The 16,802-nt window shown below is 43.9% G+C and overlaps 1 protein-coding gene across 4 annotated transcripts in view; it reads left to right on the forward strand.

Annotated features, from left to right (window-relative positions):
• Positions 1–1,371: 1,371 nt before the first annotated feature.
• MXRA7 (matrix remodeling associated 7) overlaps positions 1,372–16,802 on the forward strand; it is a 107,654-nt gene continuing 92,223 nt past the window's right edge. For 2 of the 4 annotated variants that reach the window (XM_077459291.1, XM_077459287.1), the window contains exon 1: positions 1,372–1,856. In XM_077459291.1, coding sequence (XP_077315417.1) covers positions 1,497–1,856 — 360 coding nt within the window. In that variant the 5' untranslated portion in view covers positions 1,372–1,496. The remainder of the gene's footprint in view (positions 1,857–16,802) is intronic. The other 2 variants (XM_077459289.1, XM_077459288.1) reach the window with 2 other exon arrangements.

The following is a 16,802-nucleotide window of genomic DNA, read 5'->3' on the forward strand; positions in this document are numbered from 1 at the left end:
TCGGACTTCGAGCTAGCTATATATATATATATATATATATATATATATATATATATATATACACACACACACACACACACACACACACACACACCCTAGACCTAAGGCTATATTCACACCTATGTATGTTGTTTTTGAGCGTTCCTGCAATGCTTTTTGCATTTTTCTTGTTTTTTACAGCAGTTTTACCATGATTTTGCCTCGAGGTACGTTTTGCGTTTATTTATTTATTTATTTATTTTGTGCTTTTTAAAAAAAAAATTGCATGGGAAGTAGGTTATATGGTTTCCAATGGCATAGTTTACACTGGTGCAGTCAGTTCCAGGGCTTTCCAGTTACAGAAAAAAAGTAGAACATGCTGCATTTTTCCTGCACTGTAATGCAGTAAAACGCATCAAAAATGCACTCAACAGTGAACCCAACCCAACCCAACAGTGAAAAAAAAACAGGAATAAAGCATTTGGAATGCATCCAGAAACGCATCAAAAACACACTGGAATGTAAAGGTGCATGCAAAAATGCATCTGGAATGGATCGGGAGTGCGTTTTTGTGGCGTGAACCATCCCTGTTGCATCAACCATTGTTGTTGGGCAGATTTACAAATTCAAAACGCAAATTGTGGCAAAATCGCACTACATGCTTTTCTGCAGCTTCTCCATTGAAGTCTATTGAACAAAAAAAAAAAGTACCATTTTGCATTTAAAAAAGTGCCTGACCCTTTCCAAAAAACGCAGAAGCACAAAAATGTGAACATGTTCCATAGGAACCCATTTTAAAAATAATATCCTGCATTTCTTCAAAAAAGCATGAAAATACGCATTGGCGTGAATGGAGCATTTAAACCTTACAGTCCGTTTGAAGCCCCACTGCAAGGGTGCACTTTTACTTCCCCCAGGGATAGGCTTTAACAAAAAAAGTGCCTGGAGTTCTGCCTAAAATCTTCTACGCTTCAATAAATGATTTAAAAGAAAATCAGTTTCAATAGCAGAATAAATATTTTAGCATCCTGGGCAATATATCTGATTGTATTAAATGACAAAATGATAAATATCTGGATGGATATTTGTGATGGGAGATGACATGTTTGTGCCTAGACATGTGATATAAATTGGGGTTGGCAGGAAGTGACTGCTGTGGTCGTAGGGTCACGTTTGGTCTTTTGCAGGATGGTCAGATCAAAATGATTCCGTGTAGCTTAGTGCATGTAGAAATTTTGAAATTACAATCAGAAGTGCTTAGGAAAGGCATAAAAAGAGCAGCACAATGTCACTTGAAACTGTGACGCTGACAAGCTTGGATGGATAACGGATTTTTCCAGCTTGCACGCTGCACACTGTATAGGTAGGCGGAGAGCTGCTGGGATATTGCTTCTAATGGAAGAGGCAGGGCCAGGCCAGTGACAGCTGTGTTGTGGAAGGCTTGCTGGGAGGAGTGAGGATCAGTCTGTACAGCTTCTACCAGAGAGGAGAACAAAAGCCATCTCATCCCAGACAGCATGGAGCTCGAAGGGGACTTCTCACTGACAGTTCCACTCATTTTCACGGCGCTGGCCGTCATCTTGGCCATGCTTTGGGTGAAGCTGCGCTCTTCAGGAGAAAAGCAGCCAGCCGAGGAATCCCACGAAGAAGAGGTGAAGGAAAAAGTGGTAGAAACGTTAGAAGAAGAACAGAAAGACAAAGAGGATCATGCGTCAGAGGAAGAAGTGCCTGTAAGGACAGAGACTGTCCCAGTGGAAGAAGTTGGGGCGATGGAGGAACTGACCGAGGCCAAAGAAAGTGAGACGGACGCGACTGAGTGTGGAGAGAAGGAGACGACTCCATCCAGCCAATCTAGTCAAGAAGAGGAGGACAGTAAAGTAAGACCAGACTTACATTGTCCTAATAGACCATGACAGGCCTTTTACACATGGGCTTCAGCTTGTATAAGAGCAATGCAAGATTTTATAGAGCATTTAAGACCGGTTGTTGATGACTATAAGGCAACCTACAGCTCCAGTTTTGTAATATTAAAGATAGATCATAATGGGAGTGGTGGACGTTACTTTAAAAAAGCTGGCTGTGGGTTTTCGTCAATCTTCGAGTAGAGCCGAAACTGAAGCCTGCTTACAGCGTATATAAAGTGACAGTCAGCATTCCAATTGAGGCCGGGTTCGCACAAGTGCGGCCGTGGTTTGTACCAGGGGTCCGGTGCGTGTCTGTTCACCAGGTCAGGTGCGACTCAAGTCCAAATTTTTGCCTGAATTTGCACCTAAACCGGACCCAAACACGCACCTGACCTTGGTTCAATACAGACCGTGGCCACCCTAGACATGTGTGAACCGGCTTTGTTGACAGCCGGGCACACTTGCCTGTCATGGGAATTGGATGTGGGGAAGCCCAAATCCAATTTGCAAATGTGTGAACCCAGCCTAAGATCTGTGTTTAACCACCCCCCAAACAAGAGCTGAAGTTTGCTTTAGAGTCATCAGCAAACCTGAAGCTCCCTAAAGGCATATACAAAAGTTTCTGAGGGCTACAAGATAAACCACCCCGATAAAGGGGTAGAATGTCCCCTAAAAGCTTTGCATATATTCTGTAAAAGCTGAATTCCATAGCTACTTAACTCCGCCAAACATTAGAGTACATTGCGTTTGGGGTCATGCCTTGGATCCAAGAGCTAGCATAGGTTCTGTATGGTGTATAGCACCATGATCCTTAAGCTGGCCATACATTGTAAAATTTTCGTATTCCATTTTCTTTAGATTTGGTGCAAGGGCCTGCCTGATTACATACAAATTGAAAGTGTTTAGGTTTAATCTCGTATTATATGTTGCATGTTGGCAACAATTTTGGAGAACCTTATAGTCCTCATTGATGATTCATTCTTATTTAACCTCATATCATATGGTTTTTGGTAAATCGAAGGAAAATTGAACAATAAAATTGTATAATGTATGGCCAGCCTTAGAGGAACTTCAGTAATATTGTCCGAGTAGTTGCGCAAACTTTTCAATGTGGAGTGCGAGATAATATTTTGTGTAAACTTCAGTAAAATAATTGACCGATGGGTTCATTTGTAGTGGGTGGTAAACCAGGGTCTGTTTAAAATGGCTGCAGATGGACTTCCAGTGCCAGCGTGTAACTGGCATCCAGACGGCGCACAGCTGTGGGCACCCACCCTGCCCGTCTGCATAGGCTCTGGAATATTTCTCTCTGTGCATTGTTATTGGACAGAATGATGTCACTGAGATCAGTCCATGCAGACTTGATGGGGTAACCCCTGTATAGCTGAAGACAAACACAACTGCCTTTGAAAAAGTTAAATAAAGACTGACTTTAATTAAATTGATGTGGGTGTCAGCTTGGCATCTGATCAGAGATGGTGGATAAACACATTGCGTAAAAACACATTCTATATATATCCGCACATGTATATGTTTTTGACTGTGTGAAGGATTGTATTTATCATAGTGAGTCTGGTATCCACCCTTGTCTCTGAGTCTGTATTGTACATCTGGAGCACAGAGGAATGTGTTAGCATGTATATACAGAAATGCTTGTCTCTTGGTCTGGCTCACCTCCCTGTGTTAGCCAATGTTTGTGTTCTGCCCCTCTATGTCTGGCCTTGTTTATACTGAATTCTGCCCTCTGGCTTAGGAATGCCTGTCTCATACCCAGGAGCTGCTTCATTTCCTGTGCACATTCCTCTGTTGTAACCCATTCCCATGACAAGGGCTGGAAAGCATCCCTGGCTACACAAACTACAGACTTACCAACAGGCTTGTTTATTAAGACAAAGTGCAAAAGCCCATAGCAACCAATGAGAAATGATCTTGTAAAGTGGACCTGTACTTTGCCCACACTGGGTAAAGCAACAGGTTCGCTTTACAGGAGAAGCTTTATGGACGTTGGCTGAGTTCCCCCCATCACCCCCCTGTCTCCCGGGCAAAAATCTATCTATCCTTCAATGCCTTGAGGAAAGTGCACGGACAATGGAGATACCACGAGAATTAAAAATTCTTGCACATCAAAAATGAAAGATCTCCAATCTATTCTGAGATCTTGATTGTACTAACAACATAGCTTGCGCAAAAGGAAATGTCAAACCACCGACCTGGTTTTGGAGACACTATGGGGTTGATTTACTAAAGGCAAATAGGCTGTGCACTTTTTGTGCTTAATAAATGAGGTAAAGCTTCACTTTGCAAAGAATACCCAATCACGTGCAAGGAAATAACAAAACAAAAAAAAAAAACAGCATTTTTGCTTGCACCTGATTGGATGATGAAGTCAGCAGAGCTTTTGCTCATTTACTAAGATCTGGAGCAACTGCTCTTGCAGAGTGCAACCGCACTTTGGAAGGTGCACAGTCTATTTGGCTTTAGTAAATTCACCCCTATGGGATAGATTTACTAAAAGCAAATAGACTGTTAACTCTGCAGGTGCAGTTGCTCCAGAGCTTAGTAAATGAGGGGAAGCGCTTCTGATTCCCCTCATCCAATCACTTGTTTTTTAAATATTCCTTGCATGTGATTTATTTACTATGCTCTTGAGCAATTACACTTGCAGAGTACAACTGTACTTGAAAAGTGCGCCATTTATTTGCTTTAATAAATCCACCCTTTGGTCCCCTTTCTAGGCTCTACCACCTTAAGAAGAGGGACCACGATGTCTCCAAAATTTTTGTGGTTTTACATTGTCTTTTGCACAAGCTATGTTATTAGTACAACTAAGATCCCAGTAAAAATTGGAGACTTTTAATTTTTAGTGAGGGTAATTTTGCTATTTTGGACTTCGCCTTCACCAACCCCCCAGGCTAGACCAAGGGGCACAGCCACCAACCATCTCTAACTGCCCGACCCTCCTTATGCCTCTCAGGAAGCGACGCCATAGCAGGAGCACATCTATAAATCTTTTATCCTTGCCCAACCCTTCACATGCATCTGAGGAAGCCAGGTTAGAGCAGGGGCACAGCCACCGAACGTCTCTCACTGCCTGACCCTCCACATGCCTCAGAGGAAGCCAGGCCAGAGAAGGGGTACAGCTACCAAACTTCTCTCACTGCCCAACCCTCCACATGCATCTTGGGGAATCCAGTCCAGAGAAAGGGTACAGCTACCAAACTTCTCTCACTGCCCAACCCTCCACATGCATCTTGGGGAATCCAGGCCAGAGAAAGGGTACAGCTACCAAACTTCTCTCACTGCCCAACCCTCCACTTGCCTCTAAGTAAGGCAGGCCAGAGAACAGGCATAGGTATTAACGAGAGTTGAGGACAGTGTCTCTAGTAAAGCTCATTAGGCCCACAGTTCCTAACTCACCACATCTGGATGTGTGCCAGAACTGAAAGATGAGCAATCAATACAATGTTTTGCTGGTGTCACTGGATCTTCTGCGCAAACCATTCAAATGGGTGCAATGCAGATGAAACAACACATAAACCTCTTGTAGGCGTATTTTTGAAAAACACAGTCTACATTTGAAACTCTACCTAGATTTTTTCTTAAACTGATCTAAATACAGTTAATGGATATCTTATTGGATGTTGTGATTTACTAGGCTTTGCACATCATAGCCTTTTAGTCTGATGTATTAATTGCATCTAAAGTCAAAACCTTTTTAGTAGTGAATGTGAAAATGACTTAAAGTGGAGGTCTGCTCACCCCACGAAAAATTAAAAGTCAGCAGCTACAAATACAGCAATGACCGGGCGGCACAGTGGTGTAGTGGGTAGCACTCTCATTTAGCAGTAACAAGGGTTGCTGGTTCAAATCCCAACCATGACACTACCTGCCTGGAGTTTGCATGTTCTACCTGTGCCTGCATGGGTTTCCTCTGGGTACTCCGGTTTCCTCCCACACTCCAAAGACATGCAGGTAGGTTTATTGGCTTCTGTCCAAAATTGGCCCTAGTATATGAATGGGGACCTTAAATTGTGGGCTCCTTGAGGGTAGGGACCAATGTGAGTGTGCAATGTACAGGGACAATTGTAGACACTCACTCAGGTTGGACTGGTGTCTTTATTCAACCTTACTAACTATGAAACTATGGCTGACTCCTAATATTAGGACACTTACCTGTCCAGGGAGCCCGCAATGTCGGCACACCAGCCGATTTTTGGATTGGCTGTGGGGTGCAGCCGCCACCATTGCCAGTAAGGGAACCCTGCAGTGAAGCCTTTTGGCTTCACAGCCAATTCCCTACTGCACATGTGCGACGTGTGCTGCGCTTTCTAATTGGCCCAGTGGCAGAGGAAGGAGGAGGGGGGCCGAGCTTTGCCACGGCACCGTCTCCAGAGGTGGGGAAGGGGACCTGTCAAAAGCACTTCCCCATTCTCCCCTCCTCCCTGAAAGGTGCCAAATGTGGCACCAGAGGGGGAGAGGAGACGAATAAGTGGAAGTTCCACTTTTGGGTAGAACTCCACTTTAATGTGAAATTGTTAAAACCCTTTGTAATGTTTTCATTGTTGTCTGTGTCCACAATAGAAAAATGTACCCTCTCTATTTGTCCTGGTAACCACTGTCAATGGGGCAGACAGTGATGAGAAATGCAAACTTTTAAAGTTGTCACTGGAACAGGAGGTGATTCAAGTGGGAATTTGGATTTGAATAGATTTCCTACCAATTCCTGTGGTATCTCTAGAACAGGAATTAAGGGGAATCTTTTCAATGGGACATGACAGCGAAAAGATATAATCAATGTTAGGGGGTTTAACCAACCCTATCTAAAGCCAAAAAAAGATAGGCTTTAGATACAGTATAAATAATGGGGCACCTGCCTTTACACGCACATGAACTTTAATGGCGTCCAAGTCTTAGTCCGCAGGGTGCAATATTGAATTGGCCCACCATTTGTAGCTATAACAGCTTCAATTCTTCTGGAAAGGCTGCCCACAAGGTTTAGGAATGTGTCTACGGGAACGTTTGACCATTCTTCCAAAAGCGCATTTGTGAGGTCAGGCACTGATGTTGGGCGAGAAGGTCTGGCTCCTAGTCTCTTTTCTAATTTATCCCAAAGGTGTTCTATCAGGTTGAGGACAGGCCTCTGTGCAAGCCAGTCAAGTTCCTCCACCCCAAACTTGCTCATTCATGTTTCTTTATGGACCTTGCTTTGTGCACTGGTGCACAGTCATGTTGGAACAGGAAGGGGCCATCCCCAAACTGTTCCCACAAAAGTTGGGAGCATGAAATTATCCAAAATGTCATAATCCTCCCTCCACCAAATAATTTGGACTGGATGCAGGAACGTAGCCATCCTCTGTTGCCTGCTCCTGAGATGTACTAGGAGCTATGGGATTTGTAGTGTGCATAGAGCAGTGCACGTGGCCACAATGAACGTGCACTGCTCATTCAAAACAAACCAAACTGAGGTGGAAAAAGAGAGGTTACAAAAATAGATTACAGGGCCATTAAAGTGGTTGTAAACCCTCCTGAAAAAAAAAAAAAACACCCTGCAAGATAAAGGCATAATGAGCTAGTATGCATAGCATACTAGCTCATTATGAATTACTTACCCGAGAACGAAACCCCCACAGCCGTCCTCGTCTCCCCCTCCGGCTGGCAACATCTATCCCGGAGGTTACTTCCGGGTATCGCGGCTCCGGCGCTGTGATTGGCCAGAGCCGTGATGACGTCACTCCCACGCATGTGTGGGAGCCGCCGGGAATGGCACATACGTGCCGTTGCTTCAGTTGGCTTAAGTACACATGTCCTGCATGACATCAGCAAATGCAAATACAGGGATATCGCCTAAACCGTGCAGATTTAGGAGATATCAAGTGCAGTTACAGGTAGGCCTAATTATAGGCTTGCCTGTAGTTTAAAGTGGTTGTAAAGGGTTTATAACCACTTTAAAGTGGTTCTAAAGGCTTAAGGCTTCATGCATTCTATGCATGAAGGATAAAATACTTCTTTGTGCAGCAGCCAGCCCCAGTCCCCCCTAATACTTACCTGAATGAATGAAATACTTATATAGCGCACAATGCGAACTGAATCGCCTCTAGGCGCTGTGGCGAGCTTTGATCATCTGCTAAAAGAGGAAGGTCTTGAGTTTTTTCCTAAAAGCCAGGTGATTTTCTTCCAGGCGGATGTTGATTGGTAGAGCATTCCATAGCCGAGGCCCTTGGACAGCGAATCTCCGATCACCTTGGATTTATACCGGGCTTTGGGCACGAGGAGGAGGTTTTTGTTGGCTGATCGAAGACTGCGGTTTGGTGTGTAATGATTTATTTTCTCCATTAGGTATTGCGGAGCTTCTCTATGCTCTATTTGTGGGTGAGGCAAAGGGTCTTGAACGTGATCCGATTTTTTACGGTTAGCCAATGTAAGCTCCTCAGTGAAGGAGAAATGGATTCCCAGGGTTTTTTTCCTGTTATCAGCCTTGCCGCCGTGTTTTGGATCAGTTGTAATCGCGCAAGTTGATATTGTGGTAATCCTATGTAAAGCGAGTTTGCGAAGTCCAGTCGTGAATTAATGATTGTTCCAACTACCACTGCTTTGTCATTCTTTGGGATAAAAGGGATGAGTCTGCGAAGCATGCGCAGCAGATGGTGAGATCGACTGACTACTGCTCCTATTTGCGCATCCATTGACATTTGTGCGTCTAAAATAACCCCGAGACTCTTCGCTTTGGTCTTTGTGGAGATAGTCTGCCCAAAGACGGTTGGTGGAGACCAGGAGGTTTTGGTTGCGGGCTTATGATTTGGGTGTAAGATAAGAAGCTCTGTCTTTGATTGGTTCAGCTGGAGGGAGTTGGTGGTCATCCAGTCCTCTATTGATTTGAGGCAGTTTTCAAGTTGTTGTTGGTGATCTTTTTTTCCATTGATCCGGAAATAAAGTTGCGTGTCGTCAGCGTAAGAGTGGAAGCAGAGATCTGAGCATCTGATGATTTGAAGGAGTGGGCGAATGTAAATGTTGAAGAGAACGGGTGACAACGGAGAGCCTTGAGGGACTCCGCAGGTGACTACCCGAGTTTCGGAGAGGAATTTTCCTAGTTTCACTGTCTGTGACCGATTTCCTAGGAAGGACGCGAACCAATGGAGATCTATGTCTTGGACTCCGGCTACTTCTGTGAGGCGGACGAGTAGAGTATTGTGATCTACTGTATCAAACGCTGCACTTAGGTCTAGCAGTACGAGGAGACACGGCTCTCCGTCATCTGCCGCTTCGAGGGCGTCATCCCAAATCTTGAGGAGAGCTGTTTCTGTTCCATGACCCGGGCGGAAGCCTGATTGCAGCGGGTCCAGGAGTTTGTGAGTATCCAGGTGAAGTTGTAGCTGATGTACTACAGCTTTCTCCATGATCTTAGAAATGGTGTTGAGGCTTGTAATTGGCCTACGGTTGTTTGGATCCTGAGGGTCCAGGTTTGGTTTCTTGAGTAGAGGTTTGACGATGCCTTGTTTGAGGATGCTGGGAACAATCCCTTCGTGGAATGATCGGTTTATGAGGTGGGTTATGGTTGGAGCCACGATGTCGGAGCATTCTTTCAGTAGTTTTGTGGGGATGATGTCAATAGGTGAGGTACTGTCACGCAGTTTATTAATGATGTTTTTTGCGGTGTCTACGGTAATTGGGGATAGTGAAAATTTTGGCGGTTGCGGTATGTTGGTGCGGACATCCTCTTTATGTATTTGCTGGCTGAGGTCGGATGTTTTCTTCTGACAAATTGTTTCCCTGATGGTTTTGACTTTATCGATGAAAAAATCTGACAGTTTGTCACAGTAATCCTGGGATTCGCTTTCTGGGGGTTCTAGGCACACCGGATTCATTGATTGATTAACCAGTTTAAACAGTTCCCGTGGTTGGTTTGCGGCCGTTGAGATTGTATATGAGAAGTGGTCCTTTTTGGCTTTGAAGATTGCTTTCCGATAATTCTCTGTCAGACCTTTGTAGTTAAATAGGTTTTCCTCGGTGGGATTTCTTCTCCATGTTCTTTCCGCTCTTCTGCGTTCTTGCTTTAGTACGGAGAGGGAGCTATTAAACCATCCAGCATTTTTCTTCCTGATGAGAGCCCTGCGTTTTAGTGCTACCGAGTCTGCTGATTGCAGTAATGCCTTGTTCAGGGAGTTGAGTGTTTCCTCCGTAGAGTGGTTTAAGGTTATTGTAGATATTTTTTTGGACAGAGTGGTTTTGAAGGCTTCGGAGTACAGTTTTTTATGCGATCTGGTCCAGTGCGTTGTTACAGGTTTCCATTTTGCGTTGGTGATGTTGGTAGTGATTTTGAATTTGATGGCGTGGTGATCCGTCCATGGCAGAGTTATGTTGTCGCATATGTTGACGTCGATGTTCTGTTTGAAAATGAGGTCCAGGGTGTGTCCTGACCCATGCGTGGGAGTCTTTATCAGTTGCTGTAGACCCAGTTCTTCTAGTTGATTGATGCAGGCAGTCGCGATGGGGTCTTTAGGCTCGTTTGCCCAAAGGTTGAAATCTCCGAGTGCCAGGAAATTTTTGAATTTTAGGGTGTGCATTGCAAAGGATTCCGTGAGGGGTGAAAGAAGATTGGACTTTGGTCCCGGTGGTCTGTAGCACAGTAGAATATGAGTGGTGTCATGGGGTGTTGGTTGAAAATGTAGCGTCAGGGTTTCCATAAAAGACACTGGGTTCTGAGATGATGGTTTAGTGAGATCCAGGTGACCTTTAAAGATCACTGCTAGGCCTCCTCCTTTTTTCCCTATCCGGTGTTCGGTTAGGATCCTGTAGTTTTCCGGCACCAATTCGGTGAGGATGGTGTTGCAGTCAGAGGTTAACCAGCTTTCGGTGATGAAGAGACAATCTACATTGTTCTCGATGATGAAGTCGTGTACTTCCAGTCTATGTTTGACTGCAGACCTGGCGTTAATCAAGGCGCAATCTAATTGTAGTGGTCGAGTAGATGTCTTCCTGTGGTTGGGAGCTGCTTGTCGTCCGGTTTTTAATAGTTGTTCTCTTTGACCTGAGCCCCATCTCGATCCAGCAATGTGCACAAGAGCCTCATCTCTCTGGGGACTCTCACTCCTCATTGGCTGAGGTATGCAGTCACAGCCACTGAGCCAATGAGGAGAGAGAGCGGGCGGGGCCAAGCTGCAGCTCTGTGTGTGTGAATCGACACGAGGAGGAGAATCCAGGCTGCTCGGTGCAATTAATGTTTAATAACATGCCTCACTGGAAAAGGCTGAGAGATTAAAGGCAGAGCAATCCACATTGCTGGATCTTCAAAGACTGGGCGGAGGTGTAAAAATATAAGGCCTAGTAACCGCATGTTGCCCAGGATCACCGAAGTGACACATCTGCTCCCCAGGCTCTGCATGCTCCAAGCAGATGTTTTGACAACATGCAAGGGATTACATAATCGGAGAAGTAATAGACGTTTTATTTGGAATAGATGTTAGCCTGTCATAACCCTCTAAGTTTAGCTTCTAGTCTTTCTTCTTCATAGCTTGTGCATAATACATGCATTGCCTAAAACCCTACAACATACAAGTCTTATAAAATAGTACATGCTTGGTTTTGGCTGGCTTGATTAAAGCTAAAGTTTAATCTGCTTATACAGATTTTGGCCTTTCCTGGCTCCTCCTTTCCCCCTTCATGAGCATGTTGATTAAAATAAAACCTTTTCTGTCTTCATTACAAATCTTTTTTTTAAACCCAGTGATCAAATTACTGGGTCTCTGTGCTTCTCTATGCAATGCAGTCAGATTATAACTGGTGGGCAGAGCCGGCTGTAGCTTCCTGAAAACATCACAGCACCTCGGCATCAGTACAATATGCAAGCAGGAGGCTGGTTTTTGGGAGGGGTTAACCTGAATATCAAAATGCCTTGATGGGGGTGGTTATCAGTCTAAAGCAGGGGTCATTTGCATGAAAGTTGTGCTAGGTATCTCCACAGATGGTGCTGAGTCTCCAGTATTTAAAGACGTGAAATCCAGTTAAAGTTTTACTAAACTCACAATAGTAAAATTTGTCTGTATATGCAGTTGCTTATTATACTCATACTTATTATATATATTATATTATATTATTATTGTTATATACATTATTATTATACTCACTGTGGAACCTAAGGCCCCTTTCACACTGGGCTACAGCACTAAAAATATCGCCTGCAAAGCTCCCTGAAACAGCCGCTGATGTGTCTCCAGTGTGAAAGCCCTGAGAGCTTTCACACTGGAGCGGTGCGCTTGCAGGATGTTAAAAAAAACTCCTGCAAGCAGCATCTTCTGAAATTGAAATCAATGGGGCAGCGCAGCTATACCGCCGGCAAAACGCGGCTGCAGCGGCACTTTGCGGGCGGTTTTAACCCTTTTTTGGGCCGCTAACGGGGTCAAAACCCCACTCGCGGCCGAATAGCGCCGCTAAAATGACAGTAAGGCAGCCCTAAAAATAGCGCCGTTTTACCGCCGATGCCGCTCCCCCCCGGTGTGAAAGGGGCCTAAGGGGTTTATTCTGTAAAACGTCTGTTTGATCCTGTCTTCTCTGATCCTCCCCTTCCACAATCCCTAATCCATCTCCTGATAGAACAGAGCCTTGGGGGCTAGGTGCACATGCACAGTTTGGTGTGTATTGCTAGTTTTTTTTTCTTGGGAGAGTGGATGTAATCAGCACAGGGCCATTCAGCGCTGTTCAGTCATAGGGTCAGGGGTTCTGCAGCCTCATAGGACAATCCGGGGAGAATGAAAACTCCTCCTAAAAGCTTTAACCAGACACTGATAGATGTGATAAGACTGCTATATACTGCTGATGAGAAAAGGTATTTAACAGTTTATATTTAATAAAACTACTGTATTTCCATGTTCTGTGTACTGTTGGAGACCCTGTTTTTTCATATGCTCTGTTTTTGCTGGAAGAGTGGTCTATAGCATGTTCCCAGCACAGACACTGAGCTGTCGCTGATAGCTCTCGATCTCCTACTAACAATCTGGAGGCGAGCAGACTGCCTCTTTATCACATGATGGCTGTGATAGCCTGTCACTGGCTATCACAGTGATCACTCAGTAGAACCTGCCGCTGCACTGATCTCCTCTGAATGGGGGAAAAAAATTATCTTTTTTTTTTTTTATTATTCTTTCTTTTTTTTTTTTTTCAATACAGTAAAAAAAACTTATATGTCATACAAGACAGTAGACCAAACAAACCACAGCACCAGTGGTTACTACAGCATACTCCAATCATCACCCAATAGGATGGAATACAGAGTCTTGCAGTCTTGGAATATACAATGTATCGTTTTCTCCTAGTTAGAGAAGAGTTTTTAAAAAAATTCTGTATGTAAGGAAAAAAATATATAAATAAAAAATAAAGATTAAATGGCTGGGTCAGGTCCCGATCCAGATTAGTGTTAGGGTCAAAGATCATGGACAGGTCAAGGGTAATGGAATGGATCACACTTTATGTCAAGGGTCAAAAGTCAAGCTTTAGGTAGGATAAAAAAGTTGTGTTTTTTTTTGTTTTTTTTTAAGTAGTGGCAGCTATAGGGTTTGAGATTCCATGGCTGTAGCTTATTGGGTGGTGGTCTGTTATGTGACAATTTCCTGTGGACCCTGGCCACACTGAGTGTGGCCCAAATCGCAAGTCACCAAAGAACACTTTTCCCCTGCCTCCTCTCTCAGGACAAGAATGAGGGGAGTCCTGGGTAATGCGAACACCACAATACAAATGTGACAGACATTCTAATCCAGGGTATCTCAACTGGGGTTCCATGGAATCCTAGGGTTCCTCCAGAGGTATTCAGGGGTTCCTTGAGCAATGAGCAGTTTCTGCCTCTCAGATAAGTTCCCACTGACACCATTGATCTTTTTAAATATCTGTAAGGGGGTAATTCTTCCCAAAGACCACAAATGTAAAGAGCATTCTTCCCACTGACCATCACACTAATGTATCATGAGTTGTAGATATAGTCATTATTAGGAGGGGTTCCCTGAGACCAGAAAGTTATTTCAAGGGTTGAGAAAGGCTGTTCTAACCCATATACACATCATTAAAGTACAGATGAGACAGAAAAGGAGAAGTGCAGGGGACGACTGCACAAATCAGAGCTATCTCTTCCATTGGCAGCTCTGACAGTGGTTTATTGCATGCACTTTTTTTTGGGTGAGGCCGTTGTTTAGATAACTCATAAAAGGACAGATGGAGTTTAGATTTGTCCAAAGGCAGACTTGACACTCTCTGGAGAAATAAATAAATGTTGGTTTTAGGCTTCATCCACACTTATGCGACTTGTCATGCAATTTTGGACATCAAAGTCACATGACAAGTCCTTCCCCATGTCATTGTCCTCCTCTTACTATGACAGTGTTCAAGCTTGCCCTTACACTCAAGCATTGCATCATGGGAGGAGGTTCCCAATATGTGGAATATTTTTTTCAATGACTGAAGGAGCATCAGAGAAACAGGAATTGCCCGTGGGACGCAACACACTCAATAATGAAATAAAGTAAAGATTTATTGGTAAATACAATTTCCACCAGATCTACAGTGACATAATTGCCATATAGTCAATCAGATAGGTCAATATATACAGTAAATATTAATTCTGGAGCCAAGTACAGGGTTTCAAGGATCAATCCATAATAGGTGTGAACTGTCATCTTTGTAATCCGACGCGTTTCCTGACATAGCGTCACTTCCTCAGGGGCTCAACTGTCTATAAAGGTAGAAATAAATTAGGAATATATGACACATAATGCAATGTATTCTGTTATTGCAAAGATTGGGTATCAACCAAAAGGGAACCCATACTTACAAAACTGCAAAACATCACATGCTCATGACCTAATGGTAGTCGCTTGGAAAAAGTCTGACCCAGGAAATGAGGGTGTGGGATTCGGAGGGCCCAGCAGTGCAAACAGGACAAGATGGAATGGTGGGCATGGAGAGCAATCCAACAAGTCCTCCACCGTGATAGTTGTGAAAGATGTGTCTTATGTGTTAGTATACATGACATAAAACTACCAAGTAGGTGTTGACAAGAAAAAAATTATGTGTTTAAGGATTGTGGGATGTATGCACAGTATAGTACATACATGCACATGTGTGCAAAAAAATATATCACAAAAAAGGATAAACAATAAAAAAGTTAAAAAAAAGGAGGATCAGAGCATCGGACAAGCATGGTGAAGGTGAGCATAAGTGAATCAGAAGAGGAGCCAGCCGCCTGGTTCTGAGTTGCCACTTTAACCTTTTGCCGATCCACCCAACACATCTGTGCATCAGCAGGGCTGTTGTGCTTAGATCACATGCTTAGATCACACTCACTGCGGTGGAAGGGGCTCCTGGTCATTCTGTGGTTGGTTGTTGATCAGGAAATCAACCTCTAACTTCCGTCATTCGAACACTCCTTAAAGCACCAACAGGAGGCATTTTCTAGGAGTTAAATTAACATTCTCTATACCATTCCAAAACTGGAGCTCAAAAGATTTTCAAATGCTGCTCTAAACTTTCTGAAAGCCATGCAAATGCTTTGTACACAATGCCCTTATACAAGATGAAGCCTAATATACAAGGCCTTATTTATGCATTTATAGACGTTGTAGAATGAGATTTACTCTGGTAGAACTATTCCCAGTAGAGTGTAAAAATAGTATGTCCAGCTATTTTGTAGCTTTGGGTTTGCGTGTGGATGACCAGGGAAAATTTGCCAAACATTTTAGTATATAGGAATACTTTGCTGTTGGAAGATAACATTGGTCATAAATGGCCAAGATAAAGATAACATTGGTCATAAAAGTATGAATTTACTAAGCTGCAGAAACAGCATAGTATGCTACAAAATGTTATCTGGCACACAACTAGGTTCACTAGCGTATCATCACTGTGCACAGATTGGGGATTTAGGTCAGCCGAGGCTGGCTAGGGTTGCCAATTCTGACTGCCTAGACCTCCCCCACCACCACCACTGGCTTCCTAGAAACCAATGATGTGCTTCATAACAGCCCAGATTCACCGTCAGAAACTGTCATATAGGCCAAGGGCACCTCCCCTCTTCTTCTTCTTCAGATAAGGTATGCACACACCTGTAAAGGAGAAACTCCACCATATTGTGTCCCACATACTCCAAGCCTGAAGCCCACCTTTTTCAATAAAGAATGTCCACACAGATAGCCTTTCAACATTTTTACTGTGAAATAATAGTATAACACGCTGTACAGCCACCTCTCCAAGTTTACACTATAGTAGGGTGACCAGACATCCCCGGTTCCCGGGGAAAGTGTCCTCAATCCGGTGACTGTCCCCGGAAACTGGGGATGTCTGGTCACCCTACTAAGTCTGTTCCTGGTTTTGTCCCTGGATTGGATTTGAACAGGGGCTGGGGCAATTTCAAAGATGGTCAGTGCAGAATAAAAAAAAAAAAAAAAAAAAAATCTGAATTACAGCCCCCCTGCCCTGCTGCTCCTAATAGCTTAGGGGGGTGTATTTTTTCCATTATCTGTTCCCCTTTTTGATGATCATGTGCTGGTCGGAACGGAGGGAATATTTCTTCAGTTTCGGGTGCATGTCCACCCAGCTCTGCTCGCATGTTCTTCTGCCTTGGCTCAAGTCCCGGCCAGCCGCCTACCTGCTTATCTCCTTGCCTTCCCTGGTGGAGTGATTTTCCTCCGCTCCCCATCCAGTAGCAGCCGGGGCCCGGAGAGTAAGACTTAAAAAGGCTGTGAGGCAGGCGGCAGAGGGGATGGGCAGAGAGCGCTGATTGCCGCCATTACTAGTAAAAAAAAATAAAAAAATATGTCCCGTATTTAATTTTAAAAATATGGTCACCTTACACTATAGGCCTTCAATATGTAGCACCCCCTAGCATTGCTAGTGTGCTAGTGTAAGGTTTTTTGTTAGGCTTCATGTACACGGGACATTTTT

This window comes from Lithobates pipiens, unplaced genomic scaffold (genome assembly GCF_037356315.1).
Source record: "Lithobates pipiens isolate NorthernLeopardFrog02 unplaced genomic scaffold, aLitPip1_a1.2 Scaffold_28, whole genome shotgun sequence".
Taxonomy (NCBI): Eukaryota; Metazoa; Chordata; class Amphibia; order Anura; family Ranidae; genus Lithobates; species Lithobates pipiens.